General features: G+C 36.0%; 5 protein-coding genes across 7 annotated transcripts in view; 2 read left to right on the top strand and 3 right to left on the bottom strand.

Annotated features, from left to right (window-relative positions):
• The first annotated feature begins 8,716 nt into the window (after nucleotides 1–8,716).
• Nucleotides 8,717–9,648, top strand: LOC106625827 (aquaporin-2-like). Its single transcript, XM_014245649.3, is given in 2 exon segments — nucleotides 8,717–9,496; nucleotides 9,499–9,648. Coding segments are annotated over 2 exon segments (495 nt in total). The 5' UTR covers nucleotides 8,717–9,061; the 3' UTR covers nucleotides 9,559–9,648.
• Nucleotides 9,649–9,944: 296 nt separating this feature from the next.
• On the bottom strand, nucleotides 9,945–10,899 carry LOC106624186 (aquaporin). Its single transcript, XM_014243874.3, has one exon. It carries the CDS (start codon nucleotides 10,767–10,769, stop codon nucleotides 10,014–10,016), a length of 756 nt encoding a protein of 251 aa, XP_014099349.3. The 5' UTR covers nucleotides 10,770–10,899; the 3' UTR covers nucleotides 9,945–10,013.
• Nucleotides 10,900–11,220: 321 nt separating this feature from the next.
• Nucleotides 11,221–12,322, bottom strand: LOC106625857 (aquaporin). The gene is made up of 2 exons (XM_014245678.3): nucleotides 12,234–12,322; nucleotides 11,221–12,177 (listed from the first exon to the last, which is right to left on the bottom strand). Exon 2 carries the CDS (start codon nucleotides 12,151–12,153, stop codon nucleotides 11,374–11,376), a length of 780 nt encoding a protein of 259 aa, XP_014101153.2. The 5' UTR covers nucleotides 12,154–12,177; nucleotides 12,234–12,322; the 3' UTR covers nucleotides 11,221–11,373.
• A 1,032-nt stretch (nucleotides 12,323–13,354) lies between these two features.
• LOC106625781 (aquaporin) lies at nucleotides 13,355–14,253 on the bottom strand. Its single transcript, XM_014245609.3, has one exon. The coding sequence runs from the start codon at nucleotides 14,172–14,174 to the stop codon at nucleotides 13,407–13,409; it is 768 nt and encodes a 255-aa protein (XP_014101084.3). The 5' UTR covers nucleotides 14,175–14,253; the 3' UTR covers nucleotides 13,355–13,406.
• A 716-nt stretch (nucleotides 14,254–14,969) lies between these two features.
• The window catches only part of beat-Ia (beaten path Ia), a 104,740-nt gene continuing 92,018 nt past the window's right edge, over nucleotides 14,970–27,691 (top strand). For 2 of the 3 annotated variants that reach the window (XM_036360139.2, XM_036360137.2), the window contains exons 1-3: nucleotides 14,970–15,136; nucleotides 16,478–16,657; nucleotides 27,018–27,255. In XM_036360139.2, the coding sequence (XP_036216032.2) occupies nucleotides 27,192–27,255 (64 nt within the window). In that variant the 5' untranslated portion in view covers nucleotides 14,970–15,136; nucleotides 16,478–16,657; nucleotides 27,018–27,191. Of the gene's footprint in view, nucleotides 15,137–15,747; nucleotides 16,658–27,017; nucleotides 27,256–27,691 lie in introns of those variants that run through there. The other variant, XM_070107268.1, reaches the window with a different exon arrangement.

The raw sequence follows: 27,691 nt of genomic DNA, 5'->3' as shown, positions 1-27,691 counted from the left end.
GGAATTAAGTTAGTAACTGTTTTTTCTGTCGCTGATTGTTTGTGAATTATCTGCGAAACGTTTTACGACTCGTCGTCGTCTCCTGCCATCACATCCCCCTACTCACCAGCATACAACAACAATGTGACTTTTGTCCGCAAGTTTATACCTGCCAATGCGCCAAGAAATATGCTATTTCGCCTCGCTGAGCAACGTTGCGCTTGGCTGCAGATTTAGTCTTTGCATTCCGTGTTTGTCGTCGCCACTAACCGTGAGCGTTGTTATCTCAGCTGCCAAATTTGCGGCGGACATTACTTGTTAGCCCCAATAATAGACATGCAGCGCTACAGCTTCATACATACCGACTTAGGTATATACACTTATACACTCATACATACATACATGGATATATAGCGGCGGTGTGTAAATTGGCGCGAGGTGGAAAGCATTTAGCGGAACACTTTGTGGAAGCAACAATTTGTAAGGCAAACAACTTTTTTCAACAGTTTAGCGAATTTACGCTCTCTTCATTGTCCGTCGCCAGTTTGTCGTTGTAGGCGTGAGCACGTACGCTTGTTAGCTCGTTAGGCGGCGCTTGTCGTCAGCGAAAGTGTACGTTGTTTTACAAGAGCACAAGAGTAGCGAGAAGCAGCAAAACTTTGGTCGCCTCCTCCACGGCGTAGTTCCTGAAGTTTTAAACCGATTTCGCAAATATAATAAAAGCACAATATGCAGCGGCGGTGAGGCAAGTGCCTTACGGACATCCTTAAACATGCAAACACACACTTGTCCACGTGGAACCCTTACAAAGTTGGAATTTAATTTTTGAAGCCACTGAAAATCTTTATTAAATTTCATGTTGGCTGGAATAACTCTTAGGACAAATATTATTAAGGTTTACGCGGCGAGCTGTGCTAAGACAGCAAAGTGACCGTACTGCACTTAAACGTCGACTTAAACCCACTTGTTCTTCTTAGCTGACTTAGTAGAAGTTATATCTACATATATACCCTGAATAGGGTATATTAAGTTTGTCAAGAAATATGTAACACCCAGAAGGAAATTTCGGAGACACTACGAACAGACCACTATCGGATGTAGCTCACATAGAAACGGATCGAGCAAGTCTTTGTATGAAAAACTGTTTTATTTAACGAGATATTTTCGCGGAATTGCGTATGGATAACTGATAACTGCAATCTACGGTCATATTGTTCAGATTAGACTATAACAAATAGCTCTCATACAAACTGATCGATCAAAATCTGGTTCTTGTATGAAAAATTGTATTATTTGAAAACATATCTTCTCGAAATTTGGCGCAGATTATTGAAAACGCGAAAAAGCTACCATAAAAACTGATTGATCAGATTTAAAATTTTGTGTGAAAGCTCTTTTATTAGACGAGCTATCTTTACGAAATTTGGCGCAGATTATTATTCAAGGCAATGTTACAATCTCCGAAGATATTATTCAGATCAGACCACTATAGCATATGGCTGTCATACAAACTCTACGATCAAAATCAAGTTCTTGTACGGAAACCTTTTTATTTGTATAAAGTTAACGTTATTTCTGCTATTTTTATTTTGAAAAATCAGAGATGTATTTAAGGTACAATTGTAGTAGCGAAATTAAATAAATACTATATGTATGTGAAATAGAGCAAATAAAATAATTACTTGTTAAAAAAAAAATTATAAAAATATAAATAATTAATTTTTGCTGTCTTTTCTTTCAGTTGCTTCGTTGGATATTGGTATTGATGGCTGACTCTTGGCTCAGAGTTCAAGGGTGGGAGACATATCCCTTTTAATATTAATAGGCATAGCTTAAGTTGAATAATTTGCACTAGATTAAGCAATACATGTACTCACATAGCCCAAAGACTAAAAGATAAATAAAACTCCAACTCTTGACCATTAAATTTTGTAATTGATAAACTTTTGAAGAAGAACTTGCAAAGAAATGTGTTCGAGCATGAGATACCATGCCGGAAAAATGAACAAGCGTTAGCTTTCCGCTGACAAATTTATTTCCAGCTCGAATATTCATCACACTAATACAAACATATCTAACATCTCACTCATCTCGCTACACCGCGGCACGCTTTGTAAGCTCCAGCTACTGTTCATCCGGAGTACTGGCGACTTCGCCGCCGCATTTACAACTGCTAACTGGTCGTTGCAAAGTCTACTTCATAAAGTTTTATTGCTTATTCTGGCCAACCGAAATTTTTGTCAGTCGTTTTCGCACTTTTACTTTTGCCCTTACTTTTGCTTGTGATCTTTCCTCATTTTCGGGCTTAAGCCTTCTTCTACTTTCAACTATTCGTTTTGTTTTTTGTTTTTTTTTTTTGCCTTTTGGTTACATCTTTGCGCATTGTTGGCAAAACTACTTTAAAATTTGTGCTTTCTGCCGCCGCAGCGAAAATGGATTTGAGTGCAGTTAATGGAAATGCTGAATGCAAATGGCAGTTGAAAAATCGTTGGCCAAGTTTTCGGTTGTTTGTTTTTGTACAATAAATTTGCGGGGGATTCCCGAAAGTGCTGCATGAACGTTCTTTTGTTTTAAGCCTCTCTGTCTTCTGTCGCTGTGAGAGCGAAAACTGTGAAGACAAAGCAAATTTCAATTTATGTTTAGGCAATTTTGAAGAAGGCATTGTGGGCCGAAAGTTGCCACTGCAAGTGAGCAGAAGCAGTATAAAGCAACAACGTGCAACAAACACAAGGAAAATAAAAGGAAAGCTAATTAAATTTAAGCAGACTACAAGTATAGTCTACAACTATTAACAAAAAAATTTTACTAAAAAATACAAATGCATTTTAATAGACATATCTATTTAAATCTTGTTTTAAAACTTTCCCTATCGTTTTTAAGTCTCTACTTAGCCTTTTCCCTTCCTTCTCACATTTCAATATTTTATTTTTCCATTTCCGTCTGCTGGTATTACAAGCATTTAAGCATAGCAATAAATCTTCGCAAGCACATACGCAATAAGCAGAAAGCACCGTTACATGCATGTGTTTGAGCATAAAGGACAATACTTAAGAAATACTTTGCTTCAAACTACAAGTACAAATTCAATATAAGTGATATTGTGTGGTATATAACCATAATGCTTTACTCGATTTGGTGGAATGACATTTATTTATTTACATATGTACATAAATATTTTCATGAAATAAAGTGAGCTTGAAATAAGCTAAATACTATATATGGAAACAGTTGAAATATTTATTGATAGAAAATATAAAAAATTAAGTGGAGTAGTAAAACATTGACTACACAAAACTCTTTCCAAGCAAATTCAGCTGACATAGGTATTAAATTTAAGATATTTATATCAGGAAAATATACGAGAAGGGAATTTAGTTCGCATATGTGTAGCGCTGAACTAATATCCAGTCGATTCATAACTCTCGACCATTTTAAAGAATCCTTTTTGGTTGAACATTGAGTCACCCCCTGAAAAGACTGAAAAATTCAAGAGCAATTTTTCGAAAGACAATACATGTATCAGGCAGGCTGAAAAGTAAGTATTATTTTAATGATGCAAATAAAATTAAATCTATGTGTTTGGTAGTTAGACCAAACTTTCGGAATATATATATGTGTGTAAGTATAAGGTCTAGTAAAAATAAAAACCCTTATTTTTTCAGTAGATGACTTTAGTAATCTGTGTCTCGCGTTAAAAAGTGTATCGGCCTTACGCTATATGGCCTCATAAAGACAGGAGTTTGTACTACATTAAACAAAACAAGAAAAAACGTTAACTTCGGTTGCACCGAAGCTATAATATCCTTCACAAATACAAAGGTTTCCTACAAGAACTTGATTCCTGTCGTTCAATTTGTATGGAGCTATATGATGTAGTGATGTGATCTGAACAATTTCTTCGGAGAATACATTGTTGCCTTGGGAAATAACTCATGCCTAATTTCGTGAAGATAGTATAACAGCAATATGTTATTGTCATCCGATCTATACAGTTTCTTCGGAGATTGCATCATTACCTTAAATAATAATTCATGCCAAATTTCGCGAATATATCTCGTCAAATAAAATAGTTTTCCATACAAGCACATGATTCTGAATGTTCAGTTTGTATGGCAGCTAAATACTATAGTGGTCCGATATCAGCGGTTCCAATAAATAAGCAGCTTCTTAGTGATTAAAGGACAGCTGCAATATATCATATCGATAGCTTAAAAACTGAGGGACTAGTTCGTATATATAAATACAGACGGGCATGGCTAAATCAACTCAGCTCATCATGCTGATCATTTATGTATATTGTATTTTATAGAGTATCCGATGTTTCTTTCTGGGTATTACAGACCATGTGGCAAACTTAATAAACCCTTTTAAGAGTATAAACATCTCAGACCGTTTTGTGATTGCTTGAGTCAAAGATGGGAACCAGCAAAGATAGAATGCGATATATTTTACACATTTCCTTCGGTCGTGGCCGAATCGCGGTGAGCCCGCAAGAAAGGTGAATAAACCAGGATTGACGATGCAAAAGTTTCTGCTATGTGTTTGGTGGGACTGGCCGGAAATTATCTTATACGGGCAAACTCCTATTTTCGACCTGTACTGTCAATAATAGGACCAACTGAAGAAAAAAATCGTCCAGAAGCGACCAGTTTTAGCGAGTTTTGAAGAGGAATTATGCTCCATCAGGACCACGACAAGCCACACACATCTAAAAGTTTGCCTCAAAAGAGGCTTAGGGAAATCGACTGTCCCAATGTTCGGCCAATAGGAACGAGGATTTCTATGAGTGTGCTATTAAGAAATTACCTTCAAAATGGCATCCATTTATTAAACAAAACGATGCATATTTGACCTTATTCAGATCAGTGTAATTATGCGTAATAAAATCTTGACTTTAATACACCCATCGAAACACATGCTTTAGTTCTAAAATGAAAAGTGGCTTAATAACTGTTATACTGGTCTGAAGTACATTCCTTATTAATATTCCTGCCGAATTGACCTCGTTAACTGATCGTAGACCCAAAGCGAATTCGGCAAAAATGGAAACGGACGCTTCGATAAAGAAAGTATTGCCTATGCAAACTAGCGCCGAACCCACTTGTCTGTGAGATGCAGTTCCAAAATACATGCTTTTAATTAAAATCGAATATTATTTTGGATATTCCAAATGCATGCACCAGCGCGCACATCTCCGCATAGCAGACCTGAATAGAAGTATTCTAGTTGTATACTTGTATATGTATGTTAGATGAGGTTTTTTTTTAATATTTTACATTTGCTTGCTTTTGAGTGACCACATACCATAAATAGAAACTCATACGCGTTCAAAAAAGTTGTATTGTTGTTTCCACAAAAGTGGATTTGAATGTATTTGTCTTGTTCTTGTTGTTTTTCTATGTTTACTTTGTGCGTTCTGTTAAATATTTCATTTTATTAGTTTTGTTGATGTTTTATTAGGCATTCGTTAGTATTGCCACACTTTGTGAAAAAAGCTGTTGCTGCACTGCTATATTGCCATTTTTTAGTTGCGCTCTGTTGTGGTTGTTTTTGTTACGTTTTGGCCATTTTTACAACGCTTTTCGCCGAGTCACAGTTGCGGTGCTATTGGTATTTGCTGTTGTTGCCCGGTTGTTGACGCTTGAATTTTGCCACGAATTGCATTCAAATTCGCATTCTATTTTGTGGCACGTCTGCTTTTTGACCTCCTATTTTTTGCCCACTTTTAGCAACGACCTTGCCTGCAAAATGTTCAGGCCATGAATATGTACGAGTATGTTTGTATGTACTATATGCATGGCATTCGCACACATATATATATACACATGTACCTTCATATTCAAATGTATGTATGTTTAGGGCAAGCGAAAAACGGCATCTTGCAGTTCGAAATGCATCAACGCATCTACAGCGGGTGCCAGGCGTATTTCCCCTCATCCGTTTAGCCACTCACACTGCTAATGAGTTTTTTAATTTCGTTCTTTTTTCTATTTTATACTTTTTTCATTTTCGCTTTTTGTTATTATTGTTTTTTTTGGAGTTCGCACATTGCCGGCAGCTATGCACTGCAGTTCAATTGCATTTATTATACCGTGAATTCAACTCGTTGCAGGCAATTTGCTTTTTAGAATTCGTTTGTATTTGCGCCAACAAAAAAACTTCTGCGAAAGGAATTGCAAATAATTTTTTATGTGAAATTTTGATTGTTGCGGAAGTGGAAATTTGTTATTCTAACAAATGGCTGCTCAAAGCTTTCACGCTTTTTTGTTTTCATCCTTTGTTGCAATCGCGCGAACCCGCTCGCTATGTGAATTCCGATCAACATACATGTGTACATACATACGTGTTTATGTGTATGTATATGCCATATGTAGTGTAAATATGTACCTATCAACATTTGCATTTACAGTGCGAATGAAAAGAACTATAAATTCATTTTTAAGCGGATATGTCGCATTGAGCGGAAGCGTATATTCTATAAAGTTCCAGTGAAGCGGAGACCAGCAGCGTATATACAGTAAGTTTGGGGATTTTCTGGTAACGGAAATGCATGCATTAACAATATCTATTAAAAAGATTACACAATTTTTAATTTTTTTAAGTAAAACTCGTAAATGGGATTACTGCAAAGCCGTGGGCGCAGAGAATTGGAGTTTTATTGCCTTTACAAAATACTTTGATCATACGAAAAAAGGGATTCAGTATTGCACGATAAGCACAAAGGATCATTTGTTACACTGTCTGCTATTTTTCTTATTTTATTTTTATTTTATTAAAGGTTCCGTAAATAATGAATAACAGTAAATCAATAGTTATAAGTTGCTTGTCTGGCAAGTCATTGCGCAAAGTTTCTGTTTTAATTAAGCACAATACTTCAGCATCGACCCAAATACGCCAGCATACATATGATATGAATATATGGGCATGGCTTAAAGAATTATACCAAGCGGTAGCTGGCACAATTTCCGTTTGGACAAAAAGCGTGAATAATTCTCCAACACAAATATACATATGTACTTGTATATACTCATAAGATTTTTGCTAAATAACTTCCGAAATCTTAATGCACTCACATGCTAACGTATTTATGGTATATGTGCAGATGGTAACCAAGGCGCCGTTATATTTACTATTTTGGCAACACCCAGCATAGCCATCAAATAAAGTCATAAAATTAATGAACGCTCTGTCCAACAACTTCCCTAAAGTGAGCAAATGGCAGCAGATAAGAAAAGAAAAGTAGGTAATGTGCAGAGCAGCAACAACAAACCGCAGATTAGAGCAAAAACTAAAGTAGTGCAGTCACTTTAATATGGCAAATTGGACGCTTTCTAGGAAACCAAGGCTGCGAAGAAAACCACAAAAAAAAATGCCAACATGCAGGTGAGTTCTCCGATTAGATGCTTAACACTGAAATCGGCAAACAAACGAGCGTCTGCGATTACATGCCATTGGCGTTAGCAATAAAAATAATTTGCTGGACATTTGGGAGGGAAATTAGTACACGGTGTTAATGTGCCCATTTGATAGTCTTATTTTTGCCAATATTATATAAATTGGCAGCGTATATTAGATATTTGGACAAATGTAGCTCACAAGTTGGCTTCTGGCTACATTAAAGTGTATAAGTAAGTATATACTTGTATGTACATATGTGAAAGGAAACCGAGATTTCTAACTCGCCATATAGATTTAAAGCTATGAAGCATTTTTCAAACTTTCACGACGGTTTTCAAATGTATAATGCTGGTATTATATAACAAACTTTTAGTAAAAAATAAGTAAGGCAGGCCTATTAAGTTCGAACGTAACTGAAGATTTTATACTCTCGTTGAAAGATCTAAGCCTGGGACATATTTTCAGGTGTTGACAAAATTTTTTATCAAAAAATATTGGCTAAGAATTCAATATTGGTTTTTCGAAGAATTTATAAATGCTCGTTTAGTTCAAAATTTGATCTACAGGATTTTAGCAGTAAAGGTCTAAAATCCCGAACCGGGATATTAAATTTAATTTCAGACAGGAGAAAAGAACTGCAAACAGTTCCATTCAAAAGTTTCACTAAGAATTTAAATTTTAATGTTTAGGTGATTAACATAGCTTAAGTGGTTTTTAATTTATGCACATTAAACTTATTAAGAGTTGAGCCACGCCCACTTTTTATAAATTTTCAAACCACAAATGCCGCTTCCTACTGAGATCCGCTGGACCGAATTACAGTTTTGCAATCCCTCCCTTGGGTACCAACAACTAGTTAAATATGCAGCAATGCACATGTTGTATACTTTAACCAAAGTAATTGACCTAAATATTTTTCTTTAATAAACAATTAATTTTCGTTAAATATTCTGGTATTTGCGTAAATACAAGAGCACTCAATAGCCTTATATTGCATAATTACTAAGCGAGAAAACTATGACAATTTCCACTTGAATGTAATCAGTTTTTTTGGTGCGTATGGTAAAAACAAAAACACAACGTCTGTTCTGTACTTAAATATTTTGCTAAAAAAAATGCAATAAGATCAAATAGTCGAATGTAGCCACACACAAGTGCATATTTAGGCATATGTCAAAATTCCAGCAAAACTCATCCTAGGCAGATTGGATGTTTAATAACAAGTAAGTAGAAATTAATATAAAGCAAAAAAATTTCAATATTGGGTATAAAGTATTATATAAGTTTCTCAATAATATATATCTAATGATTTCAAGTGATTCAAAGCTGGAAGGAACTCTAATAACTAAATATAAGCATCTTCTGAAAGTATTCGGTGACCACCATAATCAAGCCACTCAGTTTACCTTTCTTACCTACTATAACGATTCTTACAAGTCGTCAGTGAGTTCACTAGCTTACCAGCAATTGCTCATAACTCTGCTTACGAACTTATATGAGAAGTCCTGGCATCATTTAATTTATTTTCATCTCTTTTGAGTTTTCGCCTGACAGCAAAGAAAAAACACAAACATTAGAGCAGCGATAGTCGAGCAGTTTTCTATTTTCCATACATTATTTATAAACAAATTCAAATACTCGCAAAGGAATACTTAAGCAGACCATTTTGATCGAGAACCCCACAATGACGGATTGGCAAGACTTTTTTGGTGCCTCCGACTGGAACCTGGATTTTATGCGTGCACTGTTTGCTGAATTTCTCGGCACCTTCTTTTTTGTTTTACTCGGCATTTTGTGTACTCTATTTAAGCCAAGCGAAACGGAGTGGCCATATGCCTCGCCTGTGCAAGTGGCATTCACATTGGGCTGCACTACATTTTCGGTGTCGCACTCACTTGGTAATATTAGCGGCGCACATCTCAGTCCATCTGTGAGTCTTGCAATATTCTTAGTGTGCGGCATGAGTCTGCTTTGTTTTATTGGATATGTAATTGCTCAAATACTCGGCGGATTGGCGGCAACTGCAATCATTTTATCAGTACTTGATAAAGAAATGTACCAGGATCAACGTCCTTTAAGGCCCTCTATGGGTACCGAGTTGTTGGAACTCTGCATCGTCGAAGCTTTAGCAGCATTTATTTGGATAATCATGGCAATTGTAAATACCGAGCGGCGAAATGAAGATGCATACGGAAATGGCTCGTTTGCAATCGGCTTTGTTGTCTTGGGCTCCTATTTAATTGCAATTCTTCTATCGGGTGGTGGCGTTAATCCAGTGCGTTCCTTAAGTGCATCCATACTTGTTAATGAGTGGGATTTTCACTATTGTTATTGGATAGGTTCGATGGCGGGCGCATGTCTAGCAGCATTGATATATTATTGCTGTTCGGGAGTCCTCAGACACAGACATATTTACAGAATTTCTTAAGCCGAATATGTCAGTAATATGTTATTGGAAAATAAACTTGACTCAACATATTGGCCTTAGAGCTCGTCTTTGTTCTTTGACAACTTACCACAAATAGTTTGTTACTGGTAAAAAAGTATTATCTAAAACAAAAACACAATGAAGGCGACAAAAACAAGTTTTATTAAATAATAGTAATGCATCCAAATCCTTTCTACAAAATACAAAATTAACGAACGTTTGATTTGCTCTCTGCTGATGGCGTATTGCGTAGCCAATCGAAAAGGCTCGAGGTGCGTGGTTCTCGTTTATACGGCATGTACAAGGCTTCATACGTCAGTGCTCCAAAAATGCCACCCAGAATTGATCCAATAGCTGGTGTAAAATCGCCAGCAAATATATTTGGCCCAGAAGCAAAATGCAATAACGGATTCAGTGCCACCTCCGATATAGAGGTGCCACTCAAAAGGCATGCTGTATATGCAAAGCCTATGGCCATAGACGCGGAACTCCGTTGACTGCGATGTTGTGCATCAGACATTGTTCGAAACAGCATGATGAACATAGTGGTGAGTATTAGTTCCAATAATATTATTTGCCAGTCTTCCAATGCACTAGGCTCTTGAATTGCATTAGAATTGGCGAAAGCATATATTGTGTACGTGGATACTGCCGAAATTGCGCCCAATAATTGCATGATTATGTAGAAAAATAGACGTAACGTGCTCATCTCGCCGACAACAAAGAAAGCAATAGAAACTGCAGGGTTGATATGGCAGCCGCTTATGCGACCAAATAGTTTGGTCAAGGCAGCAACAGTTAGGCCGAGAGCGAATGATATTTTCGTTACGGCCCATTGAGTGTCCTCCACCGTACTGACTGTCTTCCGCACCAGCATCAGCAAAAATGTGCCGAAGAATTCACAAAGTAGTTGCCGTCGGAATAAATAGCTTCTCAATTCGTTCGAACCTAAAGCTGGAAACATGCTTGCGTAGTTAAAAAATAGGCGGATGTTCAGCTGACTCTAAATTATATTCTTCCTTTAATTAGAAAATATTTACGATATTTTGGCATTATGTGAAACAGTTTTCAATGGCAAATGGCCTTCTACTCAAATAGTGTATATTCAATAGAATCATGGTGTATATTAATAACGAAGTTCAAGTTTTGGTCTTTCAACACTACTGTTATCGATTTAGCGATGTACTAGTCACTCTTAACTACCTGTGGTTATACCAGATCTTTGCTTCTCTAAACCACAAATTTTAAGTTCACTGCATGATTTTTATTTCGATTTACACGGTTTCTTGGGCAACTGACGAACCACTTCCTTCTAAAAAAGTAAACGAACATACATTTTTACAATAACGTCGAAAAAGCCGCATTTTAGGATAGACTAAACGAGCATTGCCAAATACAAAAGATAAGCAGTGAACTCAGCCGCCAAGAGAGAATACAGTTTTTATTATTTCTAATAGTTTGGTGTATAAGAAATTGCTAAATTATAGCTCAACTTCATAAGTACATAAATATACTCAAATTCTTCAGTCCAAAAAACCTACATTATGTCTTTTCTCTCTAAACAAGGATTATTCCATGGTTTGTTCCTCTTCTATGTGTTCTTTATGCGGTCTAATCTTAAACAAGAATTCATAAGTCAAAGCTCCCAGTACACCACCAGCAAACGGAGCTAACCAATAAATCCAGTGATCCTTCCAATCCATGTACACCAGAGCTGGCCCAAAAGAACGAGCGGGATTCATACTGCTGCCGGTCAACCGATAAGCAGCTAAGTAAGCCGCTATTATTGTGGCACCAACGGCCAGCGGTGCCGTATCTCGTAAGCCCATCAGCTTGTGACTCTCTGCACTGCGAGACAGAAAGACCCATATAAAGGTCAATAACATTTCAATTACAATCGTGCCCAACACCGATACATGAGGATGCTTTGGTACACCTAAGTGTTTATTTGCCAATTTTGCCGGCAGTAGAACTAGCGCCATACAGACTCCAAGAGCAGAAGCGAAGCATTGCACAACCATGAATAAGAAACTCATAATTAAGCTCAGTTCACCGACAACGCAGTATCCCAAAGTTACAGCGGGATTGAAATGACAAACACTACGACGACCCAGCGCCTGGGCCACAGCGGCAAACACCAAGCCTAACCCGAGCGAAATTTGTTCCATTGAGGCACCACAGGAAGTAGTCTCTATTGCTCTCTTCAGTTCTTCCTGATCAACATATTGTTGTGCCATTGTAAGAATGCTGGTAAAGACGATGGCAAGAGTGCCAAAGAATTCAGTTGCCAACAGTATTACACTTCCTCTATTGAAGTCGTGAGTACCGAAAAATTCTTGCCAACCCATTTCAATTGTACGTTACAATCTCTCCTAAGAGTTTTTTTTAATTTTTAACAAAAATATCGACAACTAACAATTACACTCACGTATATTATTTGTTTATATAAATTATTTTCACATTGAATTGCTTTTCAAGGTAGTGTCGAGAGCTGAGATCTTAATTTTGAAAAGCTAACTATAGTATATCGATGTTTTTGAAGGGGGTATTCTAGTCTAGACACATGAATTTCAGGTAATTTTTAAAGTGTTGTAAAAGAGGGCAATCAATATTTTTACGATCGATTTTTTTATCAGTTATTTATTAATGTTACAAGAGTATAGAAATAAGTTAAAAATTTAAAAAACTGACGGCTGATGAAGTTGGGTGTCTCAAAAAATTGGCACATAAGCATATCCATGAACCCTCCTAATCAAAAACATTTTGACAAAATGGCGACTGTTTGGAAAGAAACAGTTTTTTTTTTACATTTTGTCCATTTTCTCGTATTTTTTAAAAATAAGTATCGTATTGAAAAAGTTTGGTCTGAGAAATACGCACTTAAGGTTTCGTATAAAGTCTTTTGTTCGATTAGACGCCGCCGAACCAGTTTGGAGGCCGGGTTAGCAAAATGTCTAAAATCTCCGATTATCATTTAAATTTTCAAAAATCCTTTCATAGACATATTCTTAAATAGTTAAATTTTGAAAATATGAAAAAAAAATATATCGATTTTTTTGAAATTCATCTGGTTTTTATTGTTAACGGAAATTATTTTATGTACCCTTCTGTAACTCTGTTTCACCTTAGGTTCACCTAAGATCTGAAATTCAAACAGGTAGCGGAATAGAAAGAGACATATATATATATTTATGTATTATGGCTAATTAATGTACATTGTATAATGCTGCTGATAGTAATGAACCTAAAAGATCTTGTATTTACGCCGACCACTTGATCAAAAAACGTTTTCTTGTTATTGAAATATAAATATATATCTCAGCAATTTTTGGTAATCTTTAGGTATTCTAGACCATTTTCTCCCTAAAAATGCTAATGAAATCTAAGAACAGGAATCCAGACTGATTTTTATCTTCAATAATGAAGTTATTATTCAACAGGAATCTAAACTAAACTTATAACCCAATCATTTCTGTCGGGAATGACTTAATATTTTCTTTATAGTTTTAGTGTAAGTTATATATCTAAAACTAAGAATATACATCTGCATTGTAAGTAAACACAAATTTATTTAATTTCAAATGTTTAAACTCTATTTTTATTAATTTTGAGAACTCTTTCGCCTGGCACTATTTCTTCTAGACCGTCTCTTCCTAAGCGCTTCACGATCCTGTACACCAAAGTGATAGCAAACTGAAGCCATAATGCCACCCAAAATCGGTCCCACCCAGTAGATCCAGTGATCGTTGAAGTTGCCATTTACAAGTGCCGGCCCGAAAGAACGCGCTGGATTCATGCTTGATGACGAACACAAGTAGCCGACAAGATGTCCCGCTGTGACGGAAAGGCCTACAACTAATGGGCCAGATAAATGTAAATCATCACGTGTAGGATCTGCCATTGATTTGTACACCATAACCATAATAAATGTAATGAACATTTCAAGAAGCAGTGCTTCCCAAACGCCCATATATAGTGGTCTTGTTACACCGTCCTTCCGTGCAAGAGAAGATCCCGGGCAAATTCTTTCCACCAAAAATGCCGCTAAGCACGAACCGATGCACTGTACTAGTATGTAGGATAAACATTTCAGCAATTTCATTTGTCCAACGACCAGTCGACTTATGCTAATAGCAGGATTCAGGTGAGCACCACTAGCCCTATTAACCACATGCGATATACTTGACAATGCTAGTCCAAATGCGAAGGCAACCGGCACTACAGAGGTCATCAGATTTTGCGATAGTGAGACCGTGCTAATGACCCCAACAAACACGTAGAAGAATGTACCGAGGAACTCAGCAAGTAACATTCGCCAAATCTCAATATCAAAATCGTTGAGGCCAATAAACTCATCGAAGTTGGTCATTTTATTATGTTTATATTTTTATTTGATCGACTTCCCTGTATAATGATAGTATTTTTCTTCCTAAATTGACAACGTTTTCACATACATATGTATTTCATGACACGAGAATAAATCGTTCAAAATAAAACAAATAAAAATTGATAAAGTGTTTTATAGTTTCGCCTCTACTTCGAAATAAACTCACTCAGCATTACGTATGGATTAGAAATTGGACAACCACCTGTTGGAAATCAGCCTGCAAATTTTCACTCCAAACACTTCAACAAAAGCATGACAACAATAACTATAGATAAAACCAGCACAGAAGCTTCATAACACTCCGCCGTGCTCTTTACTCAATACCAGTACTCACTCAAATATCGCCGAGTTGAATGAAATGCGCGCTCGTGTACTCAGCTAATAAAAATCTGAGTACAGTGTACTCTTCTGCTCACTTACTTTTCACTCACAATCTCCCGGCATTGGTAAATCACAGCTACACACTTTATGTGCGGTCAGATGAGATACATCACTTCTAACTCCTTAGCACTGCTTAGTTTAGTGATTTTACACCAACCTTTAGCTCAATCATACGCGCTCGCGGCCGAGGGTGGGTGGCTAAGCAATCGTGTGACATCGTTTCCGCATACTCATACTCACCACAGTCAAATGCTGAAGTGAGATATCCACTAATCGTTCAAAGCATCCTCGGCATGTTGACATCCTGTCGTGCGACCAATTCTTGCACTCGTATTTTCTTGCCGATTGGGTGCATTTAGTTGAAGGATTCAGTTGTATTTTTGCTCTCTATGTAAGCGAACGTGTATGCCGTGCGTGAACGTGTAATAACGGTTTTGGGTTTTTGCTGGCCGATGACCGTTTGCGGTTAACTAATAATATTTGTAATAAACGCACGGAATTTTTGCGAACAGATCGGAATTTATATTTTCGAAATTATATAGTCGCTTTATGTGCGACCTAAAGTAATTCATTTTAAGTACATGCTTTGCTATATACTTTGTTAATGGTTAAGGAAAATACATTCGAAGCATCCGCTTGCGGCTTTGTGGCACTAGTGTGTTGCACAATTCGCCCGCTCGCAAAAAATGTTGTAGCGTGCGTGACAGCTGAAATTTATTTGTGCATTGCCGTGTTCTCGTCGAAATTCAAAAGCTAGTTTGTCAAGGAATGAATAAACGAACAACATGGTAGTGCCAGAGCCAAGCCATTCCAGCAGTGAAATCGAAAATCAAAAGCAGCGAAGTGAAGCAAAGTGCAGAGATTTAAAAGAATTAAAAAAACTAAAAAATAAATATAAAAGTATTATAAAGTATAATAAAAAAGTATGAGCCAAAACAGAAAACGCCAACAAAAAGCCATATATCATGAACATTTTGCGCTCACAATCACACGCGAATCACTGACTGAGTGCCGATTGCATTCGTGCGCTGCGGTTGATTGCTGCCACCGTTGCTGCTCAATTTATCGCTAGTGTAATTGATGCATGACTGTTTTCGATGTTGTTGCAGTGTCTCAAAGTTTTTTTTTTTTATTTTGCGTGTTTAAATCAAAAGTAGTGCAGTGCTGCATTTTAAAGCCCACGTGAAATTAAATTTCATTTAATAAATTCGGCCTTTTAACCGTTACTACGAAATTCATTGTACCGACTTTGCATCGAAAAACGGAAGTTAAATTATTTGTTTGCATAACAACAAAAGTACAAAAAACGCGCAAATCACTCACTACAAAAACATTTATGCTTTAAAGCAGCAGACGCAACAACATCATTGACACAGCATCGGGTCATTAGCCCGTTGAACAAATACGAAGCACAGCAAAAGAAACAGTAGCGCTGTGTAGCAAGTGCAACAGTGCATGTGCAGCTAAAGTTGCATGCGCGTCCCGCCACTTTGGGCCGTCACTTCGCGGTGCCGTTACTGACCGCTGCACTTGCTGTGAATCGTGCGGCTGGTGGTGGCTGTTCGCAGGATGTGATTGTGTCAATTTGCATTTGAGCAAATTACTTGACTTCAAGTGCCACATGTGCATATGCACTTACGAGTGTGTTTGTGTGTGTGCATGTGCGGGCGCGTGCTTTCGGGATTCTGTGCGTGTTTGAGCATTCATTAAAATACATTCAATTAAAACGGAATACACAATTTTTAATTAAAAGCAGTCAACATATGCGAGAAATCGATTCAGAAGAGCTATGAAAAGTACTTATTCGGTACTTGTGGAACAAAAGGAGGAAAATTATATAGTTTTATTGTAAAACTTTTCTGCCAAATTTTTTAATATAACATAAAAAATTATCTTTTTTTCAGTGAAGTGAAACATGAGATTTTAAAGTGATTTAAAATTGTGAAATGGATACAATATCGTTTAATATCACGACTTCGTGGAAATAAAAAAATATACATACATATATCTAAATAGTTTTCTTTTGCATTTATGTAAGGACATATCAACAAATAGCCGATATAATTGTGGAATAATTTTAAACGGTAAGTGCCTTGACATTTGAGTAACTGCCACTAGCATTTCATTTTATTTAGAGCGGTATGTAAATCGTTGATCAGATAAATTTTAAATCATCACACGTTTTGAGACTTTGCAGTAAATTAATAAAGCTGTTGAGAAATAGCGCAACAGGTTTCAGATGAAAAACAAAAATTTTTGGTATTCTTGTTTCTAATTTTTAAAACAATTTATTACAACTTTTGGCTGCAGTTCTTAAGACAACAAATTTTTACTTTTACTTTATAAGAAACTACTTAAAAATTCATACATCTTGAGACTATGAAGGGATATTCTTATTGTTTCGGTAGATTTGGTCGCATACACTTTTTTTTTGGCCATATATCAACTGCAAGGGTAACCAAGTGATGATAATACATTACTTTCCGCAAAAAAGTGTATATACACACTATCCGATGACCAGAGTCATGATATGGATTTACACGTACGACTTTAGGATGAAGTTATCATTTCTTTTACAGGATTCTCTTGTATAAGTAAAGAAAAGTCAATTAAAAATGGTATCGCTTGTATATTTCAATATGTTAGAAGTCGTTTAGTAACTTAGTTACAAGTTACCACATCATGTCAGCTGCAATATTTCAAACCATAGGCAAAATCTTTGGGAGACAATTAATTTTCCGGAAGTGTCATAAATTTTGTTAAAAAGTAATGTGCACAATTTTTTTTTTGTCGTTAACAGATCTGAGATATTTTTTTACACCCCCACAAACGACTGATGGTTTCTTCGCTACAAAGCGATTTTGGAGAACTTTCTTCCGTAAATTTAAATTAAGGTTTTAACTAGACTTATGTAATGAATTAAACAACCTATTTGTGTTCACATGTTAACACTTATGTTCCAATGCCTAAAAGAAATTTTCATAATAAAATTTTTAGAAATATATGGATTAAGAGTTAAAATGATCGGCGTATTTACCATTCGAACACTACACTACCTGATTTTTTTTAAAAATTTTTTTCAAAGAAACTACTACTAGCCGACTTTGATTCACACCAGTTGGCACGCTCATAGATTTGGTGATTCAAAGATATTTTTTCTTTGAGTTCTCCGGCAGAGAACTGAATACAATGAGGAGTAATGGAAAATATATGTCAACAATATATCTAGAACTGCTTTCAATTAGATTAATAAAATAGTCAAACGCCTGTTTAGTCTAAATTTCAAGTAAGTTTATTATAACACTTGCTACACTCCAAATAATAATAAAGCAAAATTTGCAGAATAAGGTATAACTGACATAAAGTCTTCTAATATAGTCCATCACTCACTTGTAGATAGTACTTTAAAAATTGGAGGAAAAATTGAGTCCAGTACTAATCTTCATTTATAACAACAAATTTTGTAAAACCTTGAAGAAAACGCCGGGCCGCGACGAGCTGAGTTTATTTAGCCATGTCCGCCTGTCTGCCCGTTCATCTGTATAACCGCGAGGAATTATTTCCAAGTTTTTAAAATATTGATCTAAAATTTGAGTACGTCCTTTTCCCCGCCAAGAAGCTGCTCATTTGTCACACTTGCCGATCTCGGGTCACTATAGGATATAGCTGTCATACAAAATGGTCGATTAAAATTAAGTCCTTGTATGGAAAACTTTTTTATTTGATAAGATATCTTCACGAAATTTGGTACGAATTATTATCCAAAGCAACACTACAATCTCCGAAATATAAATGGTTTAGATCGGATTGCTATAGCATATAGCTGCCATACAAACTGGCCGATCAAAATTGATATAAAGTTAGTTTTCTACCTCTTCTTTGCTATCAGAAATGCACCTGTGAAGGGTATTATTGCTTCTGTGCAGCCGAAGAAAACGTTTTTTCTTGATTTATTTTTATTTTTGAAAATAATCTCCATGCTCAGAAATTTAAAGGTGCCCACGGGAACTAATAAATCGCTAATTATTTGACTACTTAACATTTTAAGTGATTGTAACTGCACTTTAATGCCATAGATATTGGCTTATTAGACTCCTTACCCACTCACCAACAATAACACAACATCGCCTACAACTCAAATAGTTGTATTTGTTTTGTTTGTCTTTCATTTGCATTAAATCTATGCGCAGAATAATGAAGCAATCGCTTGGCTATCAAATGAATAATTTTCTGAAAAGTTGCCTTGGTAGCAGATCTACGAGTTTTAACGAACTTCATGAACGTACTGAGCAGACTTTTCTGGGGATTAAGAACAAAATGGACAGCATCTTTTTAAGTTGATAAAAATGCACAGAAATTCAAGTTGCTGTATGCTGCTGTTTCTGCCGCAGTCACTCTGCTGCCGATTAAACTCTTAGCGGAACAACTTCCACGAAACGCCTTAAATGGACGGACAGACATACACATGACAAACACAAATTCATATAAGTACATAAATACGCAGCAAGAAATTTATAAACACATTCATAGTTCAAGGCGGACCCGTCATTGCGGGAGCAAAGTAGCCAGCTACCGGCACCTAGGCTCTTCGCTTCCCTTTGGCGTGCACAATGTGCAGCATTTATCCGTGTAACTACTTCAATTATCCTTCCGACTTACGTTCTATCTCGTGTAGTTATTCATCGTGTTGCTATAACTGTTGTTGTTGCACCTGCAGCTGGCGCCAAAGTTGCCCCAACTCGTAGCACAGGAAATATGAGTTGAGCACCGTTACATGGCGTCCTCTAGTTGCATTGCAATTCAACTCCTCGAAAACTTTAATCCTTCAATAATATTATTTTTAGCGCAAAGCTTCTCGGCGCAACTAACTACGGGCTTAGAATTCGAAGAGTCGAACTATAGCCAGGACGGGAAACGAAAGGAAAGCACATAAGTATAAGCGGGATTGGACGACGATAACGTGGGCAAAAGCGCACTTGCCGGCCACCCCAGGGCACTGTCAGGCACTTCATTTACTTTTCTCATTTAAACTGTGTTATCGTTCATGCCTTTTATCTACTTTATTTCACTGTTCACTTCATTCGTTACCTGCGAAACTCAATTTTAATTCCAGAGCTAAATTTATAATTACAAAATGAGGTTTAGGAAAAATAAAAAATATATGTGTGATATTATTTCATAGAAAAAGTCATTCACAAGTTAGTGGCTGCAAAAATTCTAGGAATGGGCATAAAATACCATCTATGCGAAAACTGTTTACGTAGAGTATTCTTTCTACAACTCCTAGCTAGTATTTAGAAATGCTGCCGAACTAGGAAAAAATCCGCTTTCAGATTCTATATATCGTTACAGAGTTGGGTGACAACTATGTTCTTTTTTATAATTTTTCATTTAGTCTCGGCCCAGACCCAGGCCCAGACAATCCGAATAATACTGACTGTCTTTTCAAAGAAACAGTGCTTTTTTCAAATAAAACATAGAAAATGTTAGAAATAGCCAATATTTTGGCATTATTAGTTCGCAAGTTTAAGTATTTGAATACGATTTTAGGAGTTCCAACCACTATAGGTAGGTAAAAATTCTACTTTTTTATGCTTCTGCTGCCCAATGTCTCTTAAGTTGCAGCATTGGAAGCCGTGGAATATATCCCTTTTCATCTGACTGAAAGCTGGGTATTCGCAAAGATAATGTTCCAGCGTCTAATAAACCTCCGTGGTTGCTATGGATTCCGCCGAATCCATTTTTAAAGGTTTTTTTGGTCTATCTTCCATTAACACTACCTCATGGTATGTGCTGTGTTGCTAGTGTTCCAAGACCTTAGGTGTTCCTCTAGGATCCATTGCTTCAAACAACCGTTGAAGGAGCTGAATGGTCTGAAGCAGAGCGGGTCAACTAGTCTGCCTTTTTGTTTCAATTCATATATGACTGGGTAACCAGATGATGTTAAGCGAGTTAGCTACGGAGGATGTTCATGTACTTGCTCGTTAGAGTAGAAGCCCACTAGACATCTGCTGTTATCCCAAACATTTCGGCCTGAGAGACTGACCTGAATTGTTGTCATTTAGTTTGAAGCATTCTTCTGTGTATCGCCAGATAATATCATCCCGAATGTTTGCGTCATTCATCACTCACAAATCACTCGATCTAATTTGTAAAAAGTTATAAATCATTTGCTTCTACTTTTTTTTTGCTGAAAATGATCGTGGTAAATTTGGTTGAAGTTGTAGTTCAAAAATTGATGATAATCGATGTACATATTTCCTTATCCCTACAGATGTTCAAAATACTGACTTCAGTGTGTGTGTGTTTGTCTATGTTATATATAACTTAGTGAAACTATGGTAAGTAGCCAAGCTGAAGCTATAATGAATGTATGGGGTATCGTTACTAAAGATATACAAAATTGTTTCAAATGGAATTCACGCAGTTGATACCTTCAAGGCTTCGCCGGGTTTACTCACAACGTTTTCGCAATTTCTTCATATTATAAGTTTGGTAATATCAACCCTTAAAATAAAAGTTACAAAAGCTAAATTCACAAAGGTTCTAATGGTGTCACGCTTCACTCTAATTGGCCTAGCACTTGACAATCTGATTACAATATATTGAGCTGGTTTGAACTGCTTGCATGTTAAAAAATAAATCTGCAACATTTAGAGATAAATTTGACAACTTTAGAAAACTTGATTTTTAAATTGAAAACATTTGTTTATTCGATCAAGCAAATGTACGTATACATATATATGACATTAGCTGCAATTGTTTGTATTACTAGAAAGGCGGGAATCATTGGCAATTGAAGCAAATTGAAAATCAGCTTTTTATTACGTTCTAATAAAGTCATGATTGATTTAAGCCAAAGGAATACTTTCTTGGTGACGCCATCAAAGCATACGAGTATCTAACCACGTATTTTTCATTCTTCTTAGTCATTCGAATTAACGTTCAATTTTTTTTTTAAGTCACAGCAGCCGTCATCATGCCTTGAATATATGCATGTATGCGAGCAATTTGAGAAATAAAGTGAATGCTGTAACTGCTCACATTAGAGGAAATATTTCCCGCATATTTTAATATAATATTAATAATTATTTGGAGCTTACTAATATTAATATTTATCAATTAGGAATGTAGTAAAAAGAAATACATTTTTTCATAAATTGATCCTACAGTTTCAAAACTGTAAAGTTTAGAAAGGGCGTATTTCTGGCTCATCTTTGACGTGTATTTCAAACAATACTGAGTCAGGCAATCACAAAACTGTCTAAGAAGTTTTTTAGGACGACATTTTATCTTGCCATATGCCATATAGCGCAACCCGATTGCGTTTATACAACGCAAGATACAAATTACCAAATCCATTTAGTGGAAAAATAATGGATTTCTTTTTACTAGACCTTATATGAGGAAACACAAAAAGGTTGTTATGTTTTCTAACTATAATTTCGAAATATACAATACAAATCTATAGTACTCCATAGGAGAGTTTACGAACTTTATTTCTCTTCAAAATTTAACGCGCAGCATTCAAAATTGAGATGCGTCTGCTTTAAGTTTTTGCACGGCAATTATTAACCAACGACAAATATTTGAAAGGAAATAATTACAAGAATTTAAGTGGCTTAGTTTTAAATAATCTATACCATAAAATTTCTCCTTTCTCTATTAAGCATGTGAGTATTTCGCTCCGCTAAGCACCTGCTAAAAATCAAAGTATTTTCGCTTGTGTTACGAAATTTTAAGGTTTTGCATAGCAAAAAAATTTCAGTTTTTTTCATGTTTTTTCCCCTCTGCTGCCATGAACTGCAAAAATGACATCTACTGCAAATACCAAACTGGAACTATGCGTTCAACGCATACAATTTTATGATAATCACCTAACAAGCGCTGCTGTCAACATTTGCAATTGTTCTAGAAGTGTTGAGCGCCAACAAACATTGTGCGGAAACTATGTACTTCGAGGCAACAGACACACACGCATACACATGCAAATGCACGCCAGCTGAATGTAAACTGCAATATAACGGACCAACTTAAACCAATGCCATGCAATATTAATTCCATTAGTATATTACATGGCCAAAATCACTGCCATCAATGCAATCAAAATCATAATCAACCACTAATCTAACCATTACCGCTGGTTTTGCTATTGTCAACATTCCGTATTTACACTTGATCGTTATTGTTAGCCGATTCGCTTTCATTTTCAGTTTTCATGTTCATTTATTGGCAATTTCTGAAAATAGAAAAGTGGTAGGAAAAACTACAAGTCAATACAATTAAACACAAATTGCTTACATTCTACACATAATGTTGACTTTTCCCAAAACAGTCCAGTGTGAGTGTGCACTTTCTGGTAGCCATTGGGGTTGTGCATGGCGTATACGCAACATAATATTTATTGAATCATTTTCATTATTGCATAGAATTTTCGCATGTTTTCAATAAACTCAAGGTTAGGTTAACTTAAGTTAAAAGGTTGTTCCACAAACGGATTCCACTCGAGACAGCTGAGAACGCTGGTCCATTGTGATGTCTAAAAACTAATAAGTGTTGGTCGAAGAAATTCACAAATTAAGAAAAAACGCCTTCAGTCTGCCACAAATTTGTTAATGCGGCTGATTTTAATTCCAACTACTTCGTAGGGTTCCCCGATGACATGACTACCGAGATATTTCAACCTCAGTCTTGCCTGTACATTTCCTCCATACAACTTTGACAGTTGGTTAGGTACGTAGTACTTGTCTGACAACGAGACTACGATTTTCGGAGGCCCGGTCCCGGTGGTCCTCTCTGAACCACCCTGTGCTCCTGATGAATTTCTTCAATACAAAATGTTGTATTTATGCAACCTTCGCGACATCGGCAAGAAATTCTCGGCCATTTGATGCGACTCTTTTCCTATACAAAGCCTTGAATTTGCTTAGAAGATGATATACTTGTATAGTATCTTATTTTTCTATCTCCGTTATTATATGGTGTTCCCAGTCTGCTGATATGTCTGCCAATTAGACAGTGACCTGTTACAACTCTTATGTCATTCCTTTTGAATACTAATAGTCGGCATATTGCTTCCTCCATACAACCTTGACAGTTAACATCTGACAAAATTTTCAGGCTTATCGCATGCACGCTTATTGGACAATGATAAGTAAGAACTCCTACGATTGCGCACGATGAACCGTACTGAGAGCAAGTAGTTCAGTGGACTAAGCCAGAAAGATCTCGCGTCGCAAAGGAGCTAGTTGAACAGCGCCTGCTAAGCGGCATGCAAAGTTCAGAGGTCCAGCACAAGAACGCTAGAGGACAACGGAAACCCAACTTGTTTCCAATCCGATATAATCGGGACATAAAATATAAAAAAAGGCCTTCATTTCTTACAAAGTTCGTCTGCGAAATATTCAACGAGACTTCAGTAATTAAGTCTGTAATTGAATACAAATAAAAAATTATTATTCAAGGTACAGTTGCAGAATTTTAAGTGAGTTGTACATTCGTATCATCACTTTTTGCATCCATTTCCAATTGCATTTTTCCACTAGCATGCTGTTTTTATTTACAATTCTTTTGCCATCATTAATTCTCCGCACCCATTTCCCTCCAAGCGAATTGTAGGCAAACTAAAATGAAACTTTTAATTGCTTTTGCAACCATTTCTACATTTACCGCTAAATCCAAGTCAACGCATTTTGTTGCATGTCATTTTTTCTCGGGGACAGTTACAATTACAAACACACGAATTCGTTGAAAAGTGTGCATTGTTGCACATCCCCACATAAGCCAGTGCATGTGCATGTGTGCGCCCGCATTGTTTATTCGTTAAAGTTGTGTGCACATTAATCTAGCTGGAATTGTTCCCGGAATAGTAGACACAATATAGCCAATTAAGAAATAAATCTTGTTTATGGTTGCTCGGTTGGCATTATTAGTTCCTGCAATGCGATATAAAGTATGAAGTTTTACGGAGCTTATATCTAATTTAAATAAATATTTGAACTTATGTGGTAATCTGGTCTGGAATATAAAAAAAAAAATAATAATTTGTTTTAAATTCCAATGGTCCCGATACTCAAAACAAGAATAAACGTTAATTTCGGCTGCAAAGAAGCTATAATACTCTTCCCAAATACAAAAGTAACACTATAACAACTTGATTTGGATCGGTCAGCTAGCAGCTTTAAGCAATAGTGATCCAATTTTCACAATTTGGAATATTGGAGATTACACCTTTGCCCTAACCAATAATCCACGCAAAATTTCGTGAAGATATCATGCCAAATGAAAAATCTATCCATACAAGCACGTGATTCGGATCGTTTAGTTTGTATATACAGACAGACGAGCATAGCTAAATTTTGGGTGTTAAAAACTTAATATACCTGTTTAGGGTAGAAGTATCTCTTCAACATTAAAATTTTTTTCAAAGTTACAGCCATTTTAATGTCATTTGGCATGAATATACTCTAAATATGTCTCTCTCGCATGAACCAAGAAAAGTTAAAAATATCTAATTTATAATATTTAAAAAAATAGTACATTGCTTATTTACCAATACCCAATAAGTTTACTGAAATTTTTAACCGTTCATTTCTCAGTGATTTTTCCTTGCAAAGAGATTTTTTTTAATTTTCCACAACTTCACTTCTTCCATTTTCCGCTAGTTATTAAGCCATATATCCCAGAACAATTTGCATTTCGCTCTGACTTTGCACAACTCGTGTTTTCCAACCTGACTTGGCTGCCAGTAAGCTGTAAATATTTATTAACGGATTATGTCAAGCATGTGTGCATTTACAATAAAAACCTCTTATGTACCGCTAGTGTCATATGCAATCATTTTCCGTATATTTGTTGGTATCTTCTTGCTTCTTCTTGTTAGCTGGTGAGTAACTGGCGAGGGTGTGAAAATTGCTAACGGATCTAGGGATTAACAATGCGGTTGTGGTGGTGTGGCCATCAAAAGTTTATATGCAAATATTTCCTCAGATTAGCAAATTGCGCTATAAAGTCGGATAAGTGGCAAAGAATATGAAAAGAATGAATTGCCAGAGACGTGAACTTGTTCTGAGCATGTACGGGAATACAAATTACACTAATATATGTGCATAAATGTTTATAAGAGTAATGAAGGGCCATGAAATCTACATTTGTTAATCAATGAAATTACGAACCGATTGTGCTCATCAGCTTATTCCTTAGAGCACGTACTTCAAATAGATTTCGAATATAGCTATATGTTATTGTATAACACAAACTGAAGGATCAAAATTGAGTTCTTGTATAGAAAACTTTTGTATTTGAGGAGATATCTCTATGAAATTCGACACCGCATTTTGTCCAAGACAATGCTATAACCTCCGAAAAATCGGACCACTATAGCATAGATATAGATCTTTATATACCCTTTTATGCTATAAGAAATGCACCTATGAGGGCTGCTATAGTTTTGTTGCAGCCGAAGTTCGGTTCGGAAGCTTGCAGCAACTGGACCCACGTGGTCTATAAGATAGATTCCTAACTATTCTTGAGACTTATCGATTGGAGTCAATAACGCTCATTATTCCCCCTCTTGGCATCTGCGATAAAACACTCAATGCATGCTTTGGTATGTAAAAATTTTTATTTAAAAACTTTTCTGTTTTTTTGGCCGCAAAATGTCTGTGCTTGTGTGCTAACTTTATAATCTTTTGCTCCATATCCGGAGGTACAACTAACCACGCACAGATGGGATTGTAATATAGTAATTAATTTCCTATGTAAAACTTTGCATAGGGTCCGTTCTCTAACGCTTTCCCTACTGACCTAATCCAATCGTCATACGATAGAGCTTCCTTCAATCTAAAATTCAACGAATCTCCAATTTGTAAACAATATACGCGGCTTAATGCATCTGCTATCCTCATTCGCGTTTCGGGTTGGCTACCATTGCCTTATCACCAATACATCGCCCAAAAGATTATGTTAACCCTAAAAAGCATTGCCGCTCCTTTATACTGCTCGGAATCGAACAATGTTCAACCGCTTTTGTCTTCTCTTTCGACGGTAAAATTCCACCTTTCTCGATCACGCATCCCAAGAATCAAGTTGACATTTTTCCCAATGTAACCGTAATCCACTCTCACTCGCCTTATTTAACATCTTCGTCCATGTACGTAACTATTTTAAATCATATCTTGAAAAATGCTCTGATTAATCTACAAAACACAGCTGGAGAATTGGTAAGAAACAAAACAAAATGCATACTGTCCAATGCTGGCTACGAATGCGGTGTATTTCCTATATGTACATATATATCGCGTACTTTTAGGCGTTAAAAACAATAGTTTAGAGAAAAATCATTATAATCTGTGTTCTTTCTTCTCTTAAACATAAAACTTTTACTTAATTGCTCATAAATTCTCAGTTTTAATAATACTTAGAGAAAACTTTTATTTCTTCCAGAATTATTTAAGCAATCAACAATAAAAAGCAGCAAGCGTTACCAGTAAAGTCAATCAGCTCTAAAAATATGCCATCAAATTCAATAAAACCACCGGCGTTATAGCAATCCACAAAAGCTGCCACAGTATTCGAAACATAAAGACTATTTGAGATAACCAAACCGTGTTTTAGAAAATGCAGCTTACTTATTTACTAAATTGGGCAATATGCTGCGCTCTTATTTGTCTGCTGTCCGTCGGTAAGTAATGACAAAATTTAAAAAAAAAATAGTAACTAGAAAAAAATATTATTTACAAAAAAACAAATAAATGTTTTCCAAACAGCAGATCATTATGCAAAAAAGTCTTAATTAAATGCAAATAATATGTTCTACAACTGTATGTTACATATTCTCATGGAGTTTTGAACACATATTATTATACAATTTATTTATTTTTTCTTACTAACTGAGCGTTAAATATATGAACATGGAAATACTTCCAACAAAGCTGCTCGCATGTTATTTTAATTGGCCCTTAGGCACAATAGAACAAAAGCAAGTAGCGCCATCAACGAACAAAAGAAAAATTACAACAAACAGTATTTACTTAGATATACATATGCTCAAAATCTATATTTCAACATATATATACATAATATCCCTTAAACCAACCAACACCTAAATATAGCATGAA

The sequence above is a fragment of the Bactrocera oleae genome, chromosome 3 (assembly GCF_042242935.1).
Source record: "Bactrocera oleae isolate idBacOlea1 chromosome 3, idBacOlea1, whole genome shotgun sequence".
NCBI classification, from domain to species: domain Eukaryota; kingdom Metazoa; phylum Arthropoda; class Insecta; order Diptera; family Tephritidae; genus Bactrocera; species Bactrocera oleae.
This window is presented reverse-complemented; position numbering and strand designations above follow the sequence as displayed.